The sequence below is a fragment of the Gopherus evgoodei genome, chromosome 16 (assembly GCF_007399415.2).
Source record: "Gopherus evgoodei ecotype Sinaloan lineage chromosome 16, rGopEvg1_v1.p, whole genome shotgun sequence".
NCBI lineage: Eukaryota > Metazoa > Chordata > Testudines > Testudinidae > Gopherus > Gopherus evgoodei.
Window position 1 is genome coordinate 8,576,357 of NC_044337.1, and position 23,008 is coordinate 8,599,364.

A 23,008-nucleotide genomic window follows, 5' to 3' on the forward strand; every position below is an offset into this window, starting at 1 on the left:
CTGTGATCAGCCGAACCTGTGGACGTGGCAGGTAAACAAACCGGCCTGGCCCACCAGGGGTGTCCCTAAACAAGCGGCAGCCCGACTTTGAGAAGCACTGTACTAGACCATCCTTCCTACCCCTCAGCCAGAGGTTTGAGTGAGCTGGAAGCAATCACCGAGATGCACAAATCCCAGCTCTAGAGGCAGGTGACCTATTCAGTTATTTTGATAATTGGGGGTTGGTTTTTGCTCCAACAAAGAAAGAATTAGAAACAAATAAGGGAAAGAAATTGGCTCTGTAATCCTGACATGGCATTTGCTACATCTAAGCAGCCACATCTAATGGGATGCCGGCACAGTTTCCACTTGAATACTGATGAAATTGCTCCATTTGTCCTTAACTTCACAGTAAAGGGGCTGCTGGAACTTTGCCCTTCACTCACAAAATCCTCCTGTCTCAGCTTTGAAAAACAATTGGTTACTTCAAACTGCAGCATCAGGCAGGGAAGTAAATCACCAGTGACAGCAGATAAAGAGCTCCCTTTACCACCACCACCCTGGCTTGAAAACATTTGTGCCTGCTACCCAAACAAGATCTTTTCTGCCACAAAAACAACATTTGCTTCCAAGCTCCATTTCTTCCTGTGAGCTCAATTGTGGTCCCAGCTCCCATCCCCATCTCTACCATGGTGAGCTCAGAGGCAGGCAGGATACCTCCTAAGGCTGCTAAGTGGGATGGTGTCACAGCTCCAGCAGCCTGTCACTCCTGCTGTAGCAGTAACTTCATAGCAAACCACCGCCCCCCCCCCCGCCTCCTCTTGTGTTAGGTGCTTGTGGTGGGGCAAAGACTCACTAGTGTGGCACCTCCTGCTGGTCATCCTGGGAATTAGCTCTTTTCCAGCCCAGAGCACCCTCTGCAGGCCGGTGTCTCTACTGCCACTGGCCCCCGTGTCCCTCCCGGACCCCAGTGCCTCTCTACATCAGGGTTCTGCCCCCAGCTGTAACCCACAATCTGGGTCTCCCCACCCAGGGGAACCCCCAACCCTCTATCCCCACCTTGCCTTAGTGGCTACTGCCAGTCACCATCTAGACCCCTCTCACTGGGGCAGACTGCAGTCTATAAACCCCTCATCATTGGCATGGGGTTTAGGACCTGCTGCCTTTGCTTGTCTCTGGGCTGCCCCTCTGCAGCCCCAGTACCTTTTTTTGGCCCTTTTTGCAAGGCCTGCAGGCTGGGGGTTTTCTAGGTTGGAGCTCCCTAGCTCCCTGTGCCCCTCTCCAGCACTGCTCCACCTCAGGTACCCTGCTAGTACCCTTCATGGGCCCTTAACTAGGCCTGCAGCCTGGGTTTTTTCTACACTGGGACTCCCCAGCACTGCACCACTTCAGATACCCTCCTCTCCCAGGCAGCCAGGTCCTTCTCTCTCAAGAAGCTAGGGAGAGCATCTCCTTCTGCCTCACAGCCCTCTTATAAGGGCCAGCTGGGCCCTGATGGAGCTGGCCACAGCTGGGGTCAGCTACCCAGTCAGCTTCCCCTAGCTTTCTTATCCCCTTTCCCCGGTGCAGCCCTCTCCAGGGCTGCTTTTAACCTCTTTTCTGTGGGAATGGGGCAGATGCCGCACTACAGTACTGTGCAAACATGTGCGAAGAGACAGTCCTTCCCTCAATGGGAGTATAACCTATACAGGCAAGATGGACAAAGAGTGGAAGGGAAAATGAGACAGGAAATTGCCCAAGGTCATGCAACAGGCCACTGGGAATAGAAGCCTTGCCTCCTGCCTTGATGTGCCTTCTATTAGGCCATGCCGTCTACAGACTGGGTTAAAATAATCCTAGCAAGAGTCCTGACCAGCTCCGTGGATCTTTGCTCTGCAGGTAAAACCGCACCTCCCTGCTCACGTGCACCTGTCTGACACCATTCAATTCATGGGGTCCATGGGTGCAACTGAGGCTAGAATATGGCTCTGGATGTCGAGATTGTTTATCTGTCAATCAGACCTGGTGTGCAGCTTATATACACCCTGTCATCACACACGGAGACTCTTCTAATGCCATAGGACAAAGGGGTGAGTTAAGGATTGTCCGAGATCCCTCCTGACATGTGTGGCTTCATCCCAGAAACTTTATTTTAATTCAGCCTTTATTGGGTTAATATCCTTTCCAAAAATTAAAGGTCATTGCAATAATAAATGGATAAACCTTTCACGGAAACACATGACATTGGAAAAAAAGGAAGCTAAATGTATATACCAGCTGAAGGATCCCAAAGCAGCGTATTAAATGTGTGGATATTTATGTGAGTAACTGTGTGAATGTAATAAATCATTTCATGCACCATTGAAATGCAGCCACCTCTGGAGTAGAACATGGCAACTGTTTAACAATGCACAGCAACACTATGCACCAGTTAAGGAAAGGAAGAGAAGAATACCATATCCTATTAAAAGGTGTTTTTTTTTCCTCCTGGAAAACAAACCTATAGGGGTTCTCATTCAAGAAGGCACTTAGGCATGTGCTTAACTTTAAGCATGTTCTTAAGTCCCACAGTCAGCAAGAGGAAGTCAACAGGAGCTTAAGCACATGCTGGGAAAGTGCATTCATAGATAGGCATATTTATCAAAATGGATTTTTTGATTCATTAGATTGTGTCAACTTGGAAAGCATTTTTGTGCATCTATTTCACAAAATAGTCTGTCTGGAAATGCCTCATAACCATCTGCAGTATGGAGCTATAAAATATATGTATTAATAAACAATAGTAACTTTGCAAGTGGGTAGAAATACCAGGGACTAAATTCAGTCCTGGACACAGTTCTGTTGCAGTCAATAGTTACACCTGAGATGAGTTTGACCCTAGGGTTTAATCTCTGGGGACAAATCCATCTTTTTCTATAGGTCACAAGTCAAAATAGGTTGGGGAGTCTCATCCTTAAATCTCTAAAGGAATGTGTCCACATTGGCAAGCCACAGCCCAATCCCCTGCTCAAGACAGGGCCCGAAAGTGGAAGAGTAGGGTAAAGTGCTACAGGATCCAGATGCATTTAGCAGAGTCTGTATATTAGGACACAAAGGCGCTGGTCAAAGCAGCTTGGATGATTATTTTCTATGCTACAGTCATGCCTAGCGGCCCCAGGCGAGACAAGGGCTCCACTGGACAAGGGTATGTCTACACTGCAATCAGGAGACGTGACTGCTAGCAGCACAGGTTACCCCACTCGAGTATGTACCTAGGATCCTAGGCAGGTGGGGCTAGCCTAAGCCATTGCCTGTGCTCCTGCAGCTTCACTGCCATTGTTATTTGAGTTAGCTACACTGAAGTTAGCTAGGGCATGTTTACACAGGCTCCAATCACACCTCCCGATGGCAGAGCAGACATACCCATAGTGAGACGCAGTCCCTGCCTCAGAGAGTTTACAATCTCAATAGACAAGAGGAATAAAGTAAGTATTATGATCCTTTTGCTACCGATGAGGAACTGAGGCACAGAGAGAATAAGTGGCTTGCCCAAGGTCACACAGCGAGTCTACAGTGGAGCAGAAAGTTGAACCCAAATCTCCTCAGAGCCACTCCAATCTTGTAACCGCAAGAGCATCCTTCCAGGTGTAAGTGGATTAGCAGAATAGACCAGGGTAACGGAGAAAATCTCTTCTGACGCCCTTGGTGTATCAACTGTGGGTCAGACAAGTGAGTACAAGGTCCGAGTTACTCCAGGATCAGAAACCCTCAGGGCATCTGGAAGCTTTCAGCTCCTCTGGAAGCAGCAGGGGGCGTGGATGAATATTGGTGCAGCCTGGAGGAGGTGAAATGGTGCTTTCCTTTGAACAACGGCACCGGGCACGTATGGGAATGAAGCATGGGTAGGCACAGGAGCTCTGGCACAGATTTTGAACACATTCATGCATCTGTGCACTGAAACGGGCCTTTATGAAACACTGTCAGGCAGAGCTGCAGAATTAAGAGGCATTGGCAGAGCTGAATGGGAGAAGCTTCAGACGATGTCCCAATGCAGCTATCGATCACTCAGACGCTTTGGCAAGCCCCAAGTTAACCCAAATATTTCACTGTTTTCCCTTGCTGGGGAGGTTGTGTTGGCCTCAGCCAGAGTCCCCCTGCTTCCTCCCACCTTAATTTTCTCTTCCGCTGTCAAAGATGGCCGGCTAAGAGGGGCCTCTTCAAAGTGCTGCTTGTGTTCTGTCTTACGGGCTTATATAGCCCATTATTCTAGTACTAGATAGGGTGACCAGATGTCCTGATTTTATAGGTCCCAATTTTTGGATCTTTTTTTTTATATAGCCTCCTATTACCCTCCTCCCCATCCCAATGTTTCACACTTGCTGTCTGGTCACCCTAGTATTAGAGCACCTCAGGACAGCCCCACAATACATGTGTGAGGTAAGGAAGTATTATGTGTGTGGTGAAGAGAGAGGTTAAGGCTCAGGTCCTCAGGGGGTACTTAGGCTCTTCGTTCCTATTGAAACTTTGCATTTCAGTGGATAGAAATGAGGAGCGAAGCATGAGTGACTTGCATATGGGAAGTCTGTGGCAGAGCAGGGAGTTGAAGCTGGGTCTCAGATCCTAAGCAAGGGCCTGAACTACTAGACCATCCTTCCTCTTGCTCATGCTGTTGGCTAGGTGGGGTACAGTAGAGACTTCAAGTGAACCTGCCCGCACAATGGGCGGAGCACTCCCACTCTCAGGGCCTGATTGGCTGCTCCCCCTCCACCTTGCCTCCCCATTTACCCCAGTGCAAAACAACTGGACCATGTTACCATCCTGAACTGGGAGCATTTCACACTTGTCAATGACTGCATAAGAGCAACCATGATTCAGGTCCTCCGTCTGCTCCGGGGCAAAGGACTGACCTGAGGCTCAAAGGCAAATCCATGGATCATGTGAGTTATCATAGCTCGTGCTTTCAGAAGCAGGATAATAAAGAACCCCTGGGTCCATCGCCCCCACTGCATTGCACAATCACCTATGTGCATTACAGGATTTTTCTCTTTTGCTTTCCCCAGAAGTACCCTGTATTGGAACCAGCTAAGGGCGGGTTGTGGGACTTAGTTGCCTAGGATCTGATGTCGCTGGGGAAATCTTAGACTTGCCAAACCCCATGTATCCAACGCTCCATATTGTTTGAAATTGGTTTCCAAATTACTATCACCCCCAGTGTTTGTTTTTCTAGCTCCCACCCCAATTTCCCAAAAGCTGCGGTTTCAAGGACCTCTGCAAAATCAGGGTTCACCTGGATGTCCCTCTGTTGCACTACCATTGCCCCAGCATGGCAGACCCAGTTGCTTTTGTAGGTAATAAACTTGTCTTGTTTTGTCTTAAGCCAGTGTGCGTGGAAATCCTAACTGGGGGCAGAACGCTGGGTATATTCCTCTCCGCACTGAGGGAGAGGGCGAATTTCATGAGCTTATGCTGTGCAGCGCAAGATGGTATAATCTGAGGTTTGCACTCCAGAGGGGGGTGAGCACTTGAGTAACTGGGCAGTTCCTTAGCTGAAGCCTTCCCATGCAGGGGCTAGTCAGAAAGTCTGTTTGCATGTTACAACAGGTGAGTGTGCCCCTATGTGTGTGCTGGTGAAAGTGTGAGACCGGAAGCGTGTCTGCAGCTTGTCACGGCAGTACAGTTGAAGGGAGTCCTGGCTGGTGGGTCAGGTGAGCTCAGTGGTACCCCAGTTCCCAAGTGGCACCCCTGGTGGAGGGGAACCTGCCACATCCTTATCCATCCTCATTTATTCTCTTCATTTCAGTTGGATGTGCATGGCCATCAATGCTCTCAATAGCTTTCAGTATCAAGACGGGGGTGGCTGCCTTTACTTTTTACCAGGGAAAAAGTTTGCAGGTAATTTTCTTATTCACTGAAAAATGTTACCTGAGGCCTTTTGAAAGTTGTCAAAGGAGGAGGAGGTAAAATAGCCCTCACTCCTGACAGCTGTTTTTGACAGCTGTGTAGCACTAGTGGAGAAGACTTCCTCCAAAGGATACCTCAGGCCATTGGGCCACTTTCAAAGCCACCATCATGAGCAAGGCTGCACCCATAAATTATTTATTTCCATCCTGGGCTTGTCATCTTTTACTGCTTCAGCAGGGGGACACTGAGTGGATTTAATGGTGCAATTTAATGCAAACGGCCAAGGTAATGAAGTGCAGCCTGTAGATGTGCTACTGCTGGCTGAGTTCTTCTGTAGCTCTGACACGCTAAATAGAGTTGCCCCTGATTGACACGTGGATGGGATACCCGCAAGGAGCTGCAGGGAGTGGTGCTGGTGCTCAGTAAGTGCTGCTCTTCCCTCTCGTTCTGCAGTGAGCTGCGTTCCAGAGGCACTGAGGTGACAGCTTTAGAATGAGATGTGAAGCGAAAGTCCTGTCACAAGATTCCCCACGACGCTGTCTGGGGAGGATGCTGGGTTGAAAGGTGCTATGTAAATGGAAGCCATTGAACCACCTGGAGGCAAGTGCAAATGGGCTGAGCCGGAAAAAGGACAATGGTGGTAGAAGTCTTTCTGTGAGCCCTCGAGGGGCGTTCCGGCCCAAGGGAGTACGGAATACCCCAATTCCAATACTCATACAGCTGGATTCTGTTCTGAGGTACTCAGGAAGGACAGCCTTGTGGTTACGGCATCAGATTACAACCCTGGACTCCAGGGCCAATGGTGACTTTACACCACCCCATGCTGGGCCAGTCGTTGAGTGATTCAGCCCCTGGGGTAGGTGAGAGGGGCTGCCCTAACATGTGCTCAGCTGTCCACTGCTCCTCCAGGTCACTGAGGTAGCCAGGAATAATCAGGAGGAAAGGAAAGTTCTAATGAGGCCCTTGTTCCTTGGGAACAAACTCAGCAAACACCCCACACTGGGGACAGCAGAGGTTCAGCTACTGACTACACCGGCACGACACACCCTTGACTTCAGGGGAATTCCCTGGGGACCATCCCTTTATGCCAGCAGGGAGCCATTGAACGCCAATGAACGGAGCCTTAGGTACCCAGCGTTAAACCCATAGAGCAGGCTAGAGTCTCCTCTCGGTTACACCAGGGTAGTGTTCTACAAATCTGAATGCCCATTTGCTCCATATCGTCCCGCAGGGCAAACTCTTATGCAGCCTACCTCCTCGGGATCCCACTCCTTTCGATGGGCTGTGTACACTGGGGTGACAGGAACACCTATAGGCCTTAGTCAAGATCAGGGCCCCATCATGCTGGGCATTGTACACTCGCAGTGAGAGAAGTCCCTGCCCCAGAGAGCTGAGAGTCAAAGCAAAGGGTGGGAGAAAGGAAGCAATGTTACCTCCTTGTCACAGATGGGGAAACTGAGGAACGGAGAGACTAAGTGGCTCACCCAAGGTCACGAAGGAATTGTCTCTGGGAATTGATCCTAAGTCTGTACCAACCTCAGCATGTCACAGGGATGAAGTTAGCCCTGCGGATGGGAGACCCTCAGCTCCTGCAGTAAGTGCTTGCTTTTCCCTGTGCTTCTTCCCATCCACTGACTGTGAGTGGTTCCTGATCCCAGCCCAGCTGTTCAGACATGCTGCAAGCAGGAATCGGATCCCTCTCTCTTCTTTATTTGATCTTTCAGTGGGTTCAGCCCTGGTGGGAAGGGGCTGGGTTGACAGCCCTGGCACCAACGGCCTTTCAGTGAGCCACAGAATAGGCACCCCATGGGCAGCAGCCAGGCCACCTCCCCTCCAAAGTGTCTTGGCCCTGGCTGGGGGGACCATCTCCAGAGAAAAGAGAAGCGTTCATTCCCCAGGCTCGGCCGGCTCTTGGCCTCTCTGCTACATGTCAGCAAGTGGGAAGCTCATCTTCCACCCCCGCTGTGCCTGGTTTGTTTCATCCACCTGTTGTAAGATCACGAGTGTTTGCATAGGCCTAGGGGGCAGGACTGGGCATGGATTATGGGGGCAGCACTGGCCCCCTGGTAGAGGGAAAGTTGGGGCCAATTTCCACCAATGCAGCTTCCTTAGTTGGCAGATGATCAGCAGGGGCCTTGCAGCGGGGCTCACACCTCCTGAAGCTGGAACAGATCAGGCCTGCATTGGCAAAGAGAGTGAGAGGTTGGGATGAGACGAAAGAAAGGTCAACAGACTGCTCTCGTGTGAAACTGGAACGGGAAAGGAACAACTGCCCAGAAGTCCAGCTTCCCATCAGCAGGTTCCAGGAGCTCATTCCATCTTAGACAACATGGACCTCCAAACCCTGAACAGATTGATTCCTTGCTGGTGACATCAGGCTGTTCACTCAAGACTTTTTCAGCCTTTGAAATGCTGGTGTCATGGGGTGGAATTCAGTCCTGACATAAACTTGTGCAACTTCATGGACTGCAAGAGAGCTTTACTCACACCAGGGCTGAATTCTGCCCTTATCCCAAATCTTAAAGCTGTGTCACAAGCCTTCCCTCCCTTCACCAAGCATTCATGGTTGCGAAAGACTGAAATTGATAGCAGAAATCAGACAGGGCATGCAGGAGCCAACCAACAACTGAATTCCCTGGTGCATTGAGGCTGATATGAGGTAAGCTGGTGGTTCTCAGTTTTCCTCACCATGACTCCATGTTACAACAGGGAAAGATTTGGGGATCTACTTCATCTGAGAAAGGGCAGGTGGTTGTGAGGCCCAGGTTGAGAGACCATGGTGGAGAACCTTTACATAGGCTCAGTATGTGAAGAAAAACCATGGTGCAGCCCTCTTAAAGTCATTAAGTTCTCCCTCAGCCTTTGAAAGTAGTGATGCCATTGGGCAAAGAACAGCTTAGGTGATTACAACATTTAGACTGTAAGCTCTTCAGGACAGCATGTGTTTTCTATCTCTGGAAAGCATCTAATACAGTTTGGCTCAATCAGTAAATTAAAATACTTCTGCCTGCTTAAATTCCCCCTGCAGTGTCAATTGGAAACAAACTCCTTCACTTCCTTTCTCTAACTGTTGTGTCAACTTGCTGTGTGCTGTTGGCTGCTGTGATCCACCCCAGAGGCAGCTGCTTTTCATTAGTGCACAAACTGTCTGTAACGTGCTTTTGAGACCGTTAGATGAAAGGCTCTGTGCAAGTCTGTCAGACAGTGTGTGTGTGTGCGTGTGAGGGGGCAGGGAGAGGAGCTAAAGGAAACAAGTCAAGTGGTGTTGGAGAATGGTAGTATCAGGGGACCACCCTTACAAAAATCACAGCCGGGAAGCAGACACTAATCATCCGTAAGTATTATTATGGGAAGCAAGTGCCAAAGACAGGTACAGGACAGATTTTATAATGCTAGTGATTCCTTCTATTTTTTAATTGTCCATTCAGTCTTTCATGATTTAAGTAGATTTCTTTTATTTTAAAGCACTTTTAAAATAGCCTAGCTTTAATGAGTCATTAATATAAATACCCTGCCTGCTGCATGGTGCTATGAAATGGATTTGCAATACAGCATTTTATTTGCTAGGATCAATGTTTCTGACTTATTCCATCCTTCGGGAAAATTTCATTTATGTCAATAGTGCCTAATGAGATCGACAGAATTTGTTTCCCTTCTCCTCCCTGCTTTTTCTTTTCTTGACTGGTCCTCACCCTAAGGAAGCTGAAAGAGAGAAGCCTTCTAAAAACTTCTCCCTGGCCCTCATGAGCCCCTCAGCAGGAATGCAGCTGTCATAAATCAATGGCCATTAATCACAACGAGTTCCCTGGCAGCCTGAATAAAAGGCCCATCTCATACGGCTGTGGCTCACTTGCTTAACTTCGCTGCTAATGAAATGAGCAATCTATTCCAATTCATTTGGTTAGTGGCCCCGCTGTAGATCACAGCCGGATACAAGGAGCATTAACTCTGGGCCATCCTTCTATCCCCCTATTTTCCCCTCCCACCTTTTCTTCTATCAATAACAGACTCGAAGGACCTGCTTGGTTTCTTGAGCTATTAAGAGGGTAGGAGTGCATTCCTCTGCCTGGGGTAATTATCCCCCATTTGCAAACTGCAAAGACTAGTGCTGAAGTTCTAGATAATTGGAAGATTCCCACACAGTTTTGTATTGATTCCATCCAGAATAGAAACATGGAGCGTGAAAGAGTGAAGGGGAGAGAGAAAGAAAGGGAGCGAGTCTTAACACATGGCTGAAACACACACAGAAGTTTGCACGACCACTGCTTCCTGCATTCTCCTGGCATGTCCCTATTAGAAGAGACAGGTGAATCAAAGAGCTGAACATCCTCCACTCTTGGCCCTCTGGACCCAATTAGGCTGGACAAGAACAACCAATTGTCAATAGCACAGAGGGAGCTTCCAGCATTGTTATGGAGGACAGGTGGGAGTGGGAAAAGAAATGCACTTTTAAAATGAGACCGTTTGCTGCCTGTGGCTTACAGCGCCCCTCTATGCCCATGGGAGGAGCAGACAAATCAGGCATACGAAAGAGGGAAGGGGCCTGAAGCATGCACTCCTTATCCCCCAGAGACCATCTCCCTGGAGCGAGAACACGATTATTATTAATAGTATTCCAGCAGCAACTAGTGTCCCAGCTGAGCCTGGAGCCCCGTTGTGCTGGGCACTGCACGAACATTAAGAACTTGGGAGTCTAAACAGGTGAGTCAGACAAAGGGCGGAAGGAGAAACAGGCCCAGAGAGCGGAAATGAAGTAATTTCCCCAAGGCCACATAGCAGATAGTTGGCCAAGGCAGGGGTAGAACCCACAGTTCCTGAGTCCTATTCCAGAGCCTTATCCAGAGTGGGTCCCATTTATCACTAACTGCCTCCCTTACTGGCAGCCTGTGAATGACCTATGGAGGCTGCTCTCCCTCTAGAGAGGGTCCCTCTTGGCAGGGCTGTGTGGAGACTGTTGAAATGGCCCATCCTGTACCTGTGCAGAAAGAGAGACCTCCGTTCCCCAGGAGGTCTGCAGCACCAGCAAGCCAGTCAGGCTAACGCGTGACCTGAGTGGGAATATCTGATGGCAGAACTGGGCCCTACTTTGACCTGGTCGGCAGTGCGATGAACTGAATTGAGCTTAAACTCTCCCAGTGGGAGCTGAAGGACAAGGCCGGAAGAAATACTTTACTACAGCAGTTCTGAGTGTGGTTTGTATCCTGAACACAGGGCCTGACACATTTCTGGGCCGGCCCAGTGACTCTTCCCATGAAGGGCCTGTCTCTGACCTCCTCTCCACAAGGTTTCTGCTGCACCCAGAATCCCTCTTGTCAGTATCTTCATTGTGTCTCCCCCATCCAACCTAATTTCTGCAGCTCCCCACTAGAGCAGCCTAGCACCCGGCTTTTGTCTGGAGGATCGGGCTTTCCACTTTTTGCTTCGGCCCCATCGCTGCCTTCTGCTGCTTCAGCATTTATCTGGCCAGAGCTTAGTCTTCTTCACAGATTTCCCTGCCCTCTCCCCTTTGCCCTGCGCATAACGTGTGTATGCTATGGGCCAGCTGGGAAGGAACAGAGACAAAGGAGATGTGGCAAGAGAGATGGGGACAGAAATGAGAGTGCGGGATGGGGGAGCAGACACAGAGAGGAGGCAGACTTGAGATTTCTCAGGGGAGGACGAGCAGTGAGAAATGAGAGAGGGAAAAATCACAATGGGGACAGAGACAGGGGACTTCAGGTGAACTCTCCAATTTTTTAAGGAGCCAGGAGGATTTGCCTCTGGAGTCAACACAGGAGGGAACAGCCAATCTGGCCCTGAAAAATGTAGAAATTAAAACATATTTTGGTTTTCAAATAGTCGGTGAACATGCAAATATATGCAAATGAGCATACGTGCTTATGTAAATATATGCACATTTGTTCACAGGCCTTTAGAGGGCCCGGTGTAGGCAGATTTGATCCCCACCTCTTTGCTAGGTGCAGGCACCTCAGGATGAGCGAGGAAAGCTCCAGGCTCCTAGGGCGTTCTCCCTGGCTACCTCAGAACCTGGCTGCACGCTGCGGTAGGAGCTAGCCCAGACCTGCTGCTGTAGAGACTCTGGCACTACCCCAAACCTCTTTGATGCCCAGGCCTGGAACAACTGCCCTGTGGGTCCTTATCACCAGTTCAGCTAGTCAAAGACTAGTGAGGATTTTTCACTGAATGTTTGAAAAGAAAGTTTGTTTTGTTTGAAATTTTCTGGATAATAAAACAAACACACACCCCCCCACACTGGATTTTTGACCATAAACCACAACATTCGCATTCTCTATTTTTTTCCCCAAATTCTTCCCTTTTGCTTTTCCCTTTCTCCTGCTGCTGAGAAAAGGCGGGAAGGAAAAAATCTATTGTGGGTACCCAAACGCAACATTTTTTGGTATTTGGTTTTTCATTGAACAAAACAGAAAATAATGAAAGCAAATTCATGGAACATGAAGTCCTCTTCCATTTAAAAAAAAGAAAATCAACCAGGTCTAATTACCAGCAGCCCACACAGCCCTTTCTATTGCTGGCCCCCTTCCCGGTGTTGTGCAGAATGCAACATTTTAAGCCCAAAGAGTGAGAGTTGTGGGCTTGAGAGGAAAAGGGGGTGATTGATGTCTCTATATTCTAGGGGATCCCTGGTTCACGAGCTGTTCATTTTCTCTACAGTGGGATAACATGTGCACTCTGCATTTGTCATTGAGGAACATTTGGGTAATGCACCATCTAAGAAGCAAAGCAAAACAACTCTAGAAAACGTGTTGTTAGTTTAAATGAGACTGCCAGTGATTTAGACTTCTATAATTCTCTGAGAGCGCATGACATTGAGAAAAAGATCCCAAATCCATCAGCCTAACTAGAAGGGAGGGACCAGAGAAAATAAAGAATTTAATCCATGAATTATTCTGTACCCCACAGTTTAGTTTTCTCCTAATACATAGTTGGGCTGAAAAGAGAAGTTTCTCTGTTGGGTCAGTTTGTGTATTTCTTCACTGATGCAGAAATGTTTCTTTATGACATTCCAGTGAATGTCACAGGACTTTCTTATTATTTATATTCCAGCATTGCCTACTGGCCCCACCAAGACTGCCCCCTAATGTACTAGGTACTGTGTACATAAATGGTAAGAGACAGTCCCTGCTTTGAAGAGCTTACTATCCAGCCAGACTAGAGAGACAACAGGTGGGAGAAATGAAGCATTTTTAGCCTGGTATTACAGCTTGAAACCTGAGGCACAGAGAGGGCCTTATCTCTTTTACACTTGTGTAACTCCGTCGATTGCAAGAGTTACTCTTGATTTGCTGGTGTAATTAAGAGGAGTAGCAGACCCTAAATGATTTGCCTAAGGGCTTGTAGGAAACCTGTGGCAGAACAGAGAATTGAACTTATATCTCCTGAGTCCCATGCCAGTGTACTAGCAACAAGCCCAACCTTCCTCTCTGTAGCTGGAGCATTTCTGTCGACCTATGTTCAAATCCTCCCCCAGGTCCTAGATAAGATGAATGTTGTCATCTCGGCTTAGTCCACAACACCAAAAAACGCCACTTCCCTGTTTGCCACAGTCTCTGCTCAGGAGCAGGTTGGCCCTTGACTCTCAGGGTAGTGTTGTGGCACATTGGTGGTTCAGGACTATAGGAAAAGGGGCCAAGTGGGAGCTGCATCAGCAGAGCTGCGCAGGAAAACATGCACATCATCTGCCAGCTCTATGCTCGATCATTGCCAGTGGCCTCTACTTTTGAAGAGCATGAACACAAAGTTAAAATACAAACATTTCTGACTCAGATAGCCAACCCATCCCCTCTCCTCGACTGGGAAATCCTGGGGACTTTGATTACTTCCCCTGTGAGTTCAGCATGCTGCTAGAATTAAAATGTACACTGCTTGCAGGAAAGCGAAGCAGAGCAGAAGCCCAAGGCTATTTTTTTAGATGTCTGTGTTTGGGATCATTTTTTCCTTGTATCGATTTTTTTTTGGTAGCGCAATTAAAAAAACAAACAAACCCACACCCACCCAAGATCCATTTACCAAGGATTCAGATGTCGCCTCCAGGTAATTATCAGGGCAGATGAATGGTAATCGTACTATTAACATCCATCCTGTCCTTGCTGCAACCACCCTAGATACTCAGTTTTGTCCACTGTTTGTACACCGGCTTCTAAAATGTACAGATGAGCTAACCCAGCACCATCTGTATGAGTAAAAGCTTTTATAAGAACAAGTCTGATACCTTTTGGGGAAACAGGGATCTCTCTGTGTCTATCTATCTTGCCTCACCAGTCATTTGTCTGTCAGTCCAGAAAACGCAAGTATCGGGAGGGTTAAAGAGTACACTCATCCGTACAAACTGCTTCAGCTGAATGTCTGGTGAAATGCAATAGCGATTATTAATTGTGCAAGGAAGCAGTGTCAAATAAACTAATCGATTAATTGGGCAGCAATCAGAAACGACAAAATGAGGCTCATGTTCTTTTAAATGGTCTGGGAGGCAGGATTATTCTAAATATATTTTCAAGCTTCAGATCAACATGTCTCTTTTGTCGTTTCTCAGCAGTGCCTTAGCAATGCTGCACGGTACCCCACGGTACCCCAGAATATTATAGCCTTTTAAAAGATTGCCCAGCTTGCTGCTTTGTGTATCCAAGTGAATGGACTGTTAAAAATAATTCAAAGGAGATTTGATTTGATTTTTTTTTAAAACGCCTGCTTGGCAGAGGCAGAGTGTGAGAAGAAAAGAACATCTCTAGGGAATTAAAACCCTGTGTACCAAACTGAGGCAAACAAGGACAAATGGATAAAATCCACCCTCTGGCCACCTGAGCCTCTCACAAACAAGTCTTCTCAGACAGACCTGAACAAGAGGAACACACCTGCTAAAAGGATAGACTACTTGTGAGCTGTCACATCGCTCTACTGTATTCTGTATTTATTTTGCTTTCAAGCAACATGTCTCATCACAGCCTCTGCCCTGGCTCCTTATCCCTGAAATGAGATCACAGAATCCTTTTGAAGATGCTGATCTGAATTACACTGGTGCAAATCTAGGGTGGGTCCACTGACTTTGGTGGAGTTACTCTGGATCTGCACCAGCAGGAATGAGATCAGAATCAAACTCATCAGGCCAGATCCTCTGATGCGGTAAATCCATGCAGTTCCATTGATTCTGGTGGAGTTACTCTGGATTTACATTGGTGTAACTTAGATTGGAATCGGACTCATTGGAATTCTACTGATTTATGCCAGCAGAGGATCTAACCCAATTATCTGTTTCCTTCAAACTGAAACAAATGAGCTGCAAAATTAGAACCTGACAATAAGTTAGGGTGACCAGATAGCAAGTGTGAAAAATCGGGACGGGGCGGAAGGTAATAGGCACCTATATAACAAAAAGCACCAAATATCGGGACTGTCCCTATAAAATCAGGACATCTGTTCACCCTACAATAAGTGAAGAAGAGAAATGCCTCCTTGTGTGATAGGTAGCTCACATTGTTTTGTAATTGAAAGTGTGTTGGACAAAATATTATGGCTTAGTGAAACATACGGTCATTTGTCTGTTGCTAAAATACCAAGGATATACTGTAGCAACAGTAAACACAGCCAGGTGAGTGCTAGAAAGCACAGAGACAATGCAAACATCTTCACTTAGAGTATGATTTAAATTACAATGTGCTTTTGATAAGCCCCTGAGTGCTAGAGCGATGGAGCTACAATTGTAATGAAGTCATTTAATTTTGATTTGGATGAAACACATACAGATTACAGAGCAGGCTAGGCATAAACGCCCAGCACTCACACTCGGTTAAGAAACCAGTCATCATGTGAATTTGATTTGGAGTGCTCAGGTAATCTAGCTACTTATGTCAGAATCCTACTTTTTCTCTCATTTACACTAAAATAGCTTCAGTCCAATATCCAAGTCACGGCACAACAGTACATTTTCAGGTGGAATGGTATGTAACTCATCAATTTATGTCTCCTTTGTCTGGCTTCGTGGCAGTCTTATCTTGGAGCCAAGTTTCCACTCTCAGGATATCCTGACTTTGTAAGACTTTTTCGAAATAATTGCTATTCTATGAATTGTCTATGGGGACAGCAGCCAATAGAAAGAGGAACTGTCCCATGTCAGACTCGGTCTCTCTCGCTTCCTTCATGGAAGAATGCAGGAAAGACTAAATTATTTTTGCAAGGTCAGATAAAAGATCAAATGTTAAAAAAGGCAAAAGTGACTGAACTACCTTGGCGTACTGAGATGAATGTATTAGTCACTCTGTGAATTCAGTTAATAGACTCCATGAACCTTTGTTTTTATTTATCTTATCTGAATGACTGACGGTTGCCTATGCTTTTGTACAATATCCATCACTGTGTAATCTGGGCATCTGGGAGATGCCATATGGGATCAGACCGCTGACAGGCTATGATTCTGTTTGTGGTCAACATGTCATGCTTTGGAAGAAGGAAAGAAACCCATAAATGCAGCAGGCTGGGGGGAATGGCAGAATGATCAGAGAGGAAATTCCTTCCTGACTCCTGCGGTCACCTTATACCTTGAAGAATGAGCTTTCATTACTCCTATCTTATGGTAGCATGCTTTGCATATACTGAAGTCTCCAGACACAGACAGTGAATTTTCGCTGCAGGACAATTAAGATCAGAATGCAGTAGGGAAGGCATACTCCTTTTCAACTAAATGGGGAACCAGCCTAATACCCTTCAGAAGGCTGGAAAGCACACTTTACTCAAACTGCTTTAGAAGGAAAGCTACTCTCCCTTAATAATTTAAAGCAAACTTCTGGACAAGACAATGTTCAGAGAATCTTATTAGAGTGATTTATGTTTTTGTGCTAGGAAAGGACCCCAGCTGGTACTAAACTCTGCTCACATTTTATATCAGCAATAACCCTAAGTCACAGGAAGAAAAATCGCACACATTTCTCTGGGCCTGAATTCTTGTGCACCTTGAACTCCCAAGGGCCAATTAGCCCGTTGGACCAATTCTGTTATCATTTATGCTGGTGTAATGCACTGACATAGGTGGAAGTTTCCAGATTTAGCCTAGTGTAATTGAGAGCTGAATTCGGTCTATTGACTGTAGTGGTGTTGCATATGCTTACACCAAGGCTGAATTTGATCTCTATTGATTTCAGGGGGAGGTTGGGCAAGCAGTGAAGGACTGGACTGAATCCTTAACTCACTGTGTCATTGCAGCTCAAATCATGTAGAAGATCCTCTTAAGTGCTCAGGAACCTACTATGACTGCACACAACACAGTGAGTTATGGACAGGGGGCTGGAACCATTTGTATCGTGAGGGTGCTGAGAGCCATTGAACCAAACTGTGAACCCTGGATATAATGGAAGCTACTGCAAGCCAGGGGGTACGGTAACACTCCTAATTCCAGCACCTATGGTTATGGATGGTGTTTACATCTTAACCCTGAGTTGTCTTTTGAAGTTAGATCCCTAATGTTATTTGAAATAGGTTTTAGCTTTGCATTTCCTTCGGGTTTATTTCAAAAGTGACACAGCAATACAATGCATTCATTTCACTTCGTTTTAAAATCTCCAGAGGCGTCATCCTGGCTAGCTAAGTGAATCGTTATGTGATCGCCTTTTAAAAGAAGGAGCGGGGCTTCTTCAGTGTCATCAAAGTGTGTTATATGCATAATTCTTCATCAACAGACCACAAGAGCTCTGAAAGCTGCCTGTTCCCCTGAATCAGGGATGAAATGTTTGTTTCAGCCCATTGTGTAGATAATTTCTGAGCTTCCATTTGGTACCCTGATCATTTTAAAATACCCACAAGGAGACCTTATTATGGAATAGTCCCTTGGCAAATTTTTTTATAGAACAGTACTGTTTGGACAAGAAGCTCCGAGGGTTTTACACAAACACTAATTAATGAAGCCTAAAAATATGCAAGGGAAGAATGTAGATATGGTTATCTACATTTTACTAGTGGGTAAATAGAGCGACAGAGCTGTTAAGTGAATTGTCCAAGGACACAAGGTTGAGTCACTGGCAGAGCTATGAATAGAACTCAGGAGTCCTGCCACTCAGTCCCCATCTCTAATCACTGCACCATGCAACAGAAAATTTCTTTCAATTTTGCAAGCACAGAATAGCATATTAAATTGATAAGATTCCATTTTTATTCTCCTGTAATTTTTCTTTAAATGTCAAAAACTTCAGTCTGGTCCTGAGATTATTTATACCTAAATTTCAGCTTGGAACAAATTTCTTTTATCATAGAACATTAGGGTTGGAAGGGACCTTGGGAGGTTATCTAGTCCAACCCGCTGCTTAGGGCAGGACTAATTCCCAGATTTTTACCCCAAATCCCTAAATGGCCCCCTCAAGGACTAAGCTCACTACCCTGAGTTTAGCAGGCCAATGCTCAAACCGCTGAGCTATCTTTTGCCTGTGGGAGGGTGTAAAGATTTTATAATGTGGGGAAGGGGAAAGTTGACAGTTTGAAAATGAAGGGTTTGATCCTGTAAATTTTTATGCAAGCAATCCTTGCTCAACAGGTCATCCCCATTGAAATCACTAGGACTACTCATAGGTGTAAGGGATTGTAGAAGCAAGTGCTGGTGAAAGGTACCAAACTGACTGGGCTGGAAACCAAAGTGCTTCAGTTATCCACAGAACTAAAGCACAGACAACTGCAAGGCAGCCTTCCAGCCCCTGACCTCCCCTCCCCAGCTCTGCCAACGTACCTCAGCCCTACGGGCCAGACTGTCTGGCTCATTGACCCCTTGGCTGTTCTGCTAAGATTGCCAACTATTGTGCCATGGGACATTTCCGGATTGAGCCCACCAACCTATTTCACCGAAACATCTTGCTGTCAGATAGCAACAACTTTTGGTCACTCGAACCTGAGTTAGGTTCACATCAGTGAGCTGCCGCTGTAAAATTCCTTCTGCGGCTACCTGCCACCTAGTCCCCTGGCTGGCGAACTCTGACTTATGGCACCATGGTCATTCTTATTTATTTGTATTACAGTAGCTCTCAGGGGCAGGTTGGCGATCCGTTGTACGGAGTGCACGCAGGGAACGTTCCTGAGCAGCTGGCAACCCAGGTGTGTGACTATTCTCCTTTTCATTCTGGTCTAGTGGTAAGAAAGGGAACCTGGGTCTTGTTCCTAGCACTGCCGCTGAATAACTGTGTGGGCTTGGTTGGGGGGTGAGGGGAAGTCATTTTGCCACTCTGTGCCTCAGTTTCCTTACCTGTGGGAGGTGGTAGGACAGTCTAGTGGATAAGATACGAGGCAGACCAGGGATCATATCCAGGTTTAATCACTGATTTCCTGTATGACCTTGAGCAAGGCAAACAGTCCCTTTCTGCCTCAGTTTCCCCAACTGCAAAATGAGATGACAGCCCCACAAAACTGCAACATGTGTGTGTGAGGAGGGGGGGATCCACGAATGTTACTGAGGTGCTCACTCTGTGGCAATGGGGTCTCTAACGAGATAGACAAACGTTTGGAAACAGTATAATGATACTTGTCCACCTTTGAGAAGCACTTTCAGAGAGCGGTTGTGTGCAGTATATTCCTGCTCTTTACTATTTATTACGATTTCTACATTAAACCAACTGGCATGCCCCTATGCATGGTTAATGCCTGTCTTTTGCCCTTCCAGCATGCCCTGGGAGTGATTCTGATCTCTCTGTCAAAGTGGCAAACCAGGGGCCGCGCCACGGAATGTTTGGAGTCGCTCAGGATTTACACTGCTGTGCCAGAGACAGAATCCTGCCCACGGTCTTCAGGGGTCTAAGGTTCACACTCTGGGGGTCAAAACCACACTGCTGTCCCCACATTGCTCAATGGGGGGAGAAGGGGGGGAGGATCCAGGTTAGTGGGGAGGGTGCTCTGGGAAGGGGTGACAACCACTGCCCCACATCTCAGCTTATTCAGCCCAATTGTCCCCACCCCTGGCATTTCACCTACCTTGACAGCTTCAGCGTGGGTCACCCTGTCCAACGACTTGTCATTGACCCTCAGGATCTGGTCCCCGACCCGGAGCCCTTCTTTCTCTGCCAGGGAGCCCGGCTCCACCAGGGACACGTAGATGCCCACCCCATGCTCAGCGCCCCCTCGGATGCTGAAGCCCAGTCCTTCGTGGGTCTTGTTCCTCTTCAGGCTCACCTGCCTGAGCTCCCCGCGCAGCTCCTGCGCGGCGTGGCCCGCCGGGGGAGCTGTCCCGCGGGCGGCGGTGCTGAACTCCGGCCCGGGAGCGGGCTGGGGCGGCGCAGCCAGGGGGGCGCTGCAGCCGGGCAGGAAGCCGGACTGCAGGTACAGCCCCTCCGAGGTGTACCGGTCGAAGAGCAGCTGGTCGGAGCGGGGGATGACCAGGCGCAGCATGGGCAGCAGCTGCCGCTTGTCCGGGCTGTCCAGCAGGACGCGGAGGGTCTGCACCAGGTCGAAGACGTTGCGGCGGGCGTGGTAGACGTTCAGGCAGTGGATGAATTGCTCCCGCTCCGGCTCGCTCAGCAGCAGGTTCAGGGCACGGTGCAGCTTCCGCACGTTGGCCGAGAGCAGCCGGGCGCCGGCCCCCGAGGGGGACCCCGCCGCCGCCGGGGAGCCGGAGCAGGAGGAGTTCACAGACATGCGGTCCAGCCCGGCGCTCATCGCCCCGCAGCCCAGGGGGGACCCCGCTGCCCGGGGCCGGCGTGTGCCTCCCGGTCAGAGCATCCTCCGGCGGCCCCCTGCTCTGGAAGGGGCTCGCCCTCAGTCAGCCCACAGCCCCCGGCGCGGGGAACGGGCGGCTCGCAGGCTGGGCCAGGGGCTCAGCCCCCAGGGCGGAGGAGCCATGAGCGAAGGGGGAGCCCCCTCCCCGGAGCAGAGACTGGGACCGCAGCTGGAACTCCTCCCCGCCCGGGCTGCCCTTGTCCTGGCTCTCCGGCTGTGTCCAGCGAGAAGCGATCTCGGACCCCCCCCCCCCTCCCCGGAGCAGAGACTGGGACCGCAGCTGGAACTCCTCCCCGCCCGGGCTGCCCTTGTCCTGGCTCTCCGGCTGTGTCCAGCGAGAAGCGATCTCGGACCCCCCCTCCCCGGCTTCTTCCTCCCTTGGCAGAGGTGGGGAACCCCGCCGGGCTGGCTGGAGCCCCCACAGCCGGGAGCAACCCTGGTCCCCGGCCCCTCGGCTCCCTGCCTCCAGCTCCGCCGCTCCCAAGGGCCTTTCCCCGGCCGCTGAGCCGCCGGGATCCCCGCTGCCGCGGGCTCGGGCTCGGGCTCCGGAGAGCGACTTCGCTCAACTGTGGAGCCAGCGCCTGCCCGGCGTCCCGCCCGCTCTGGCTGCGGCTCTTCCGGAAATGACGTGTCCACTCACTGCTCGCCGGTTGCTAGGAGACGGCGTGATACAGCCCGGGGGGATGCGGGCCGGTCGGGGATGGTGCATGGGGGCCTCTCACTGCTGCGGGCTCAGTGTGGGCTTGGCTACAGGAGAACTGCGGTGCCTCTTCCCTCCCTATCTCCCTCCCTCCCTCACTCCCTTCTTTCTTTTCTTTTCTTTTCTTTTCTTTTCTTTTCTTTTCTTTTCTTTTCTTTTCAAAGCAGAGACAACCTCTGCAATCCCCCATTGCCATTATAACTGCAGGGGACCAGCAATTTCCCACCGTAATTTCGCATGCATGGAGATGCTCTTAAAGATCAAGTCAGCAGATTGTTTATTAAGCGAAGAGGACGTGCCAGCAGGGCCGACGCTTCCATTTAGGCGACCTAGGCAGTCACCTAGGGCACTAGGATTTGCGGGGTGGCATTTTGCCACCCTCGGTGGCAAATCGGTGGCGGGGGGTCCTTCCACGCTCCGGGTCTTCGGTGGCAATTCTGCGGCTGGTCCTTCGCTCGCTCCGGGACCCGCCGCCGAAGTGCCTCGAAGACTGGGAGCATGGAAGGACACCCTCCGCTCCCGCCGCAGAATTGCCGCCAACGACTGGGAGTGCAGAAGGACCCCCGCCTAGGGTGCCAAAAACCCTGGCACCGCTCCTGCGTGTGAGAAGCGCAGCTGAGAGGAAATACAATGAATGGACTTGCAAATCTCACAGATGGGGATGTGCTGTTCTGGAAGGGGATGTGAAGTGTCTCTGAGTTTGAATGTCGTGAGTCTGATTCTGCTCTTATCCTGGACGCTAGGGTAAATCAGGAGTGACTCCGTTGAAGTCAAAGGAGATACGCCAGTGCAGAACTGGTGCAACTGAGAGAAAGGTCAGACCTTCTCTTTGTTGCCAGTTGTTTAGACATTCTGAAATTCTCTCAACTGCCTTTTTAAAAAATGTACAAACAAGTTGTTTGAGGTGCCACTGTCAAATGTGGGAATGAATTGTCTACCCAGGAGCTAATTTCCATGGTGTGTGGTTACTGTTCAAACGTCCTTAGCTTGGTTTTCCCATTATACTCAGAATAATACTTCATATTTACCCAGCACTTTCCATCTTCAACGTGCTTTCGGAACATCAGGCAATTAATTCTCAGCACACATCTTTGCTAGGCAGCTCACATTCCCTGATATGCTGGTGAGATTTCAGAAGCTGCTGGTGACTCTGAGGGATGCAGCATTGGGGTTCACACTGAGGCACCTGAGTGAGGCCTGATTTTAGAGTGTGAGTGCTGAGCACTTTCTAAAATCAGGCCCATTTGTAGTCAGGCACCAGAAAATTAGGCAACCAAAATCATGAGTCTCTTTTGTAAATCTTGGCTGTAATAAGTGCCTACAGTGACAGGTGGATAATGATCATCCTTGTTTAAAAACATTGGAAGCAGAGAGGTGAAGTGGTTTGCCCAAGCCCACAGAGGGTGTTTGTAGCAGAGATGGACTTAGATGATTAGGCCATTAAACCATGCCGCTCTCCTCGCCAATTATAGTTGTCATGACTGTGCTTAATAATTCATCTCCATATGTGATTAACCTCTAATCTTTTTACTAATAAGGATAGTAGATGTATTATGGGGTTCAGGGACCACAACTGAGACTAGGTCCCCTTTGTGTTAGGTGCTGTACAGACACAGAGCAAAAGACCATACCTGCGCCAAAGATCTTACAAACACAGGTCCCAACTCTGCATTGTCAGCGATGTGGGTCTGCCCCCATGCAGAGCCCCATAGAGGTTAACTGGAGGCTCTGTCTGCATGCAGTCCATTGCAGGACTGGAGCCTAAATAAGGGCTTT

General features: G+C 48.7%; 1 protein-coding gene across 2 annotated transcripts in view; it reads right to left on the minus strand.

Annotated features, from left to right (window-relative positions):
- WHRN (whirlin) overlaps positions 1-20,472 on the minus strand; it is a 103,949-nt gene extending 83,477 nt beyond the window's left edge. For both annotated transcript variants that reach the window (XM_030536032.1, XM_030536031.1), the window contains exon 1: positions 19,792-20,472. In XM_030536032.1, the coding sequence (XP_030391892.1) occupies positions 19,792-20,472 (681 nt within the window). The remainder of the gene's footprint in view (positions 1-19,791) is intronic.
- Positions 20,473-23,008: the final 2,536 nt, after the last annotated feature.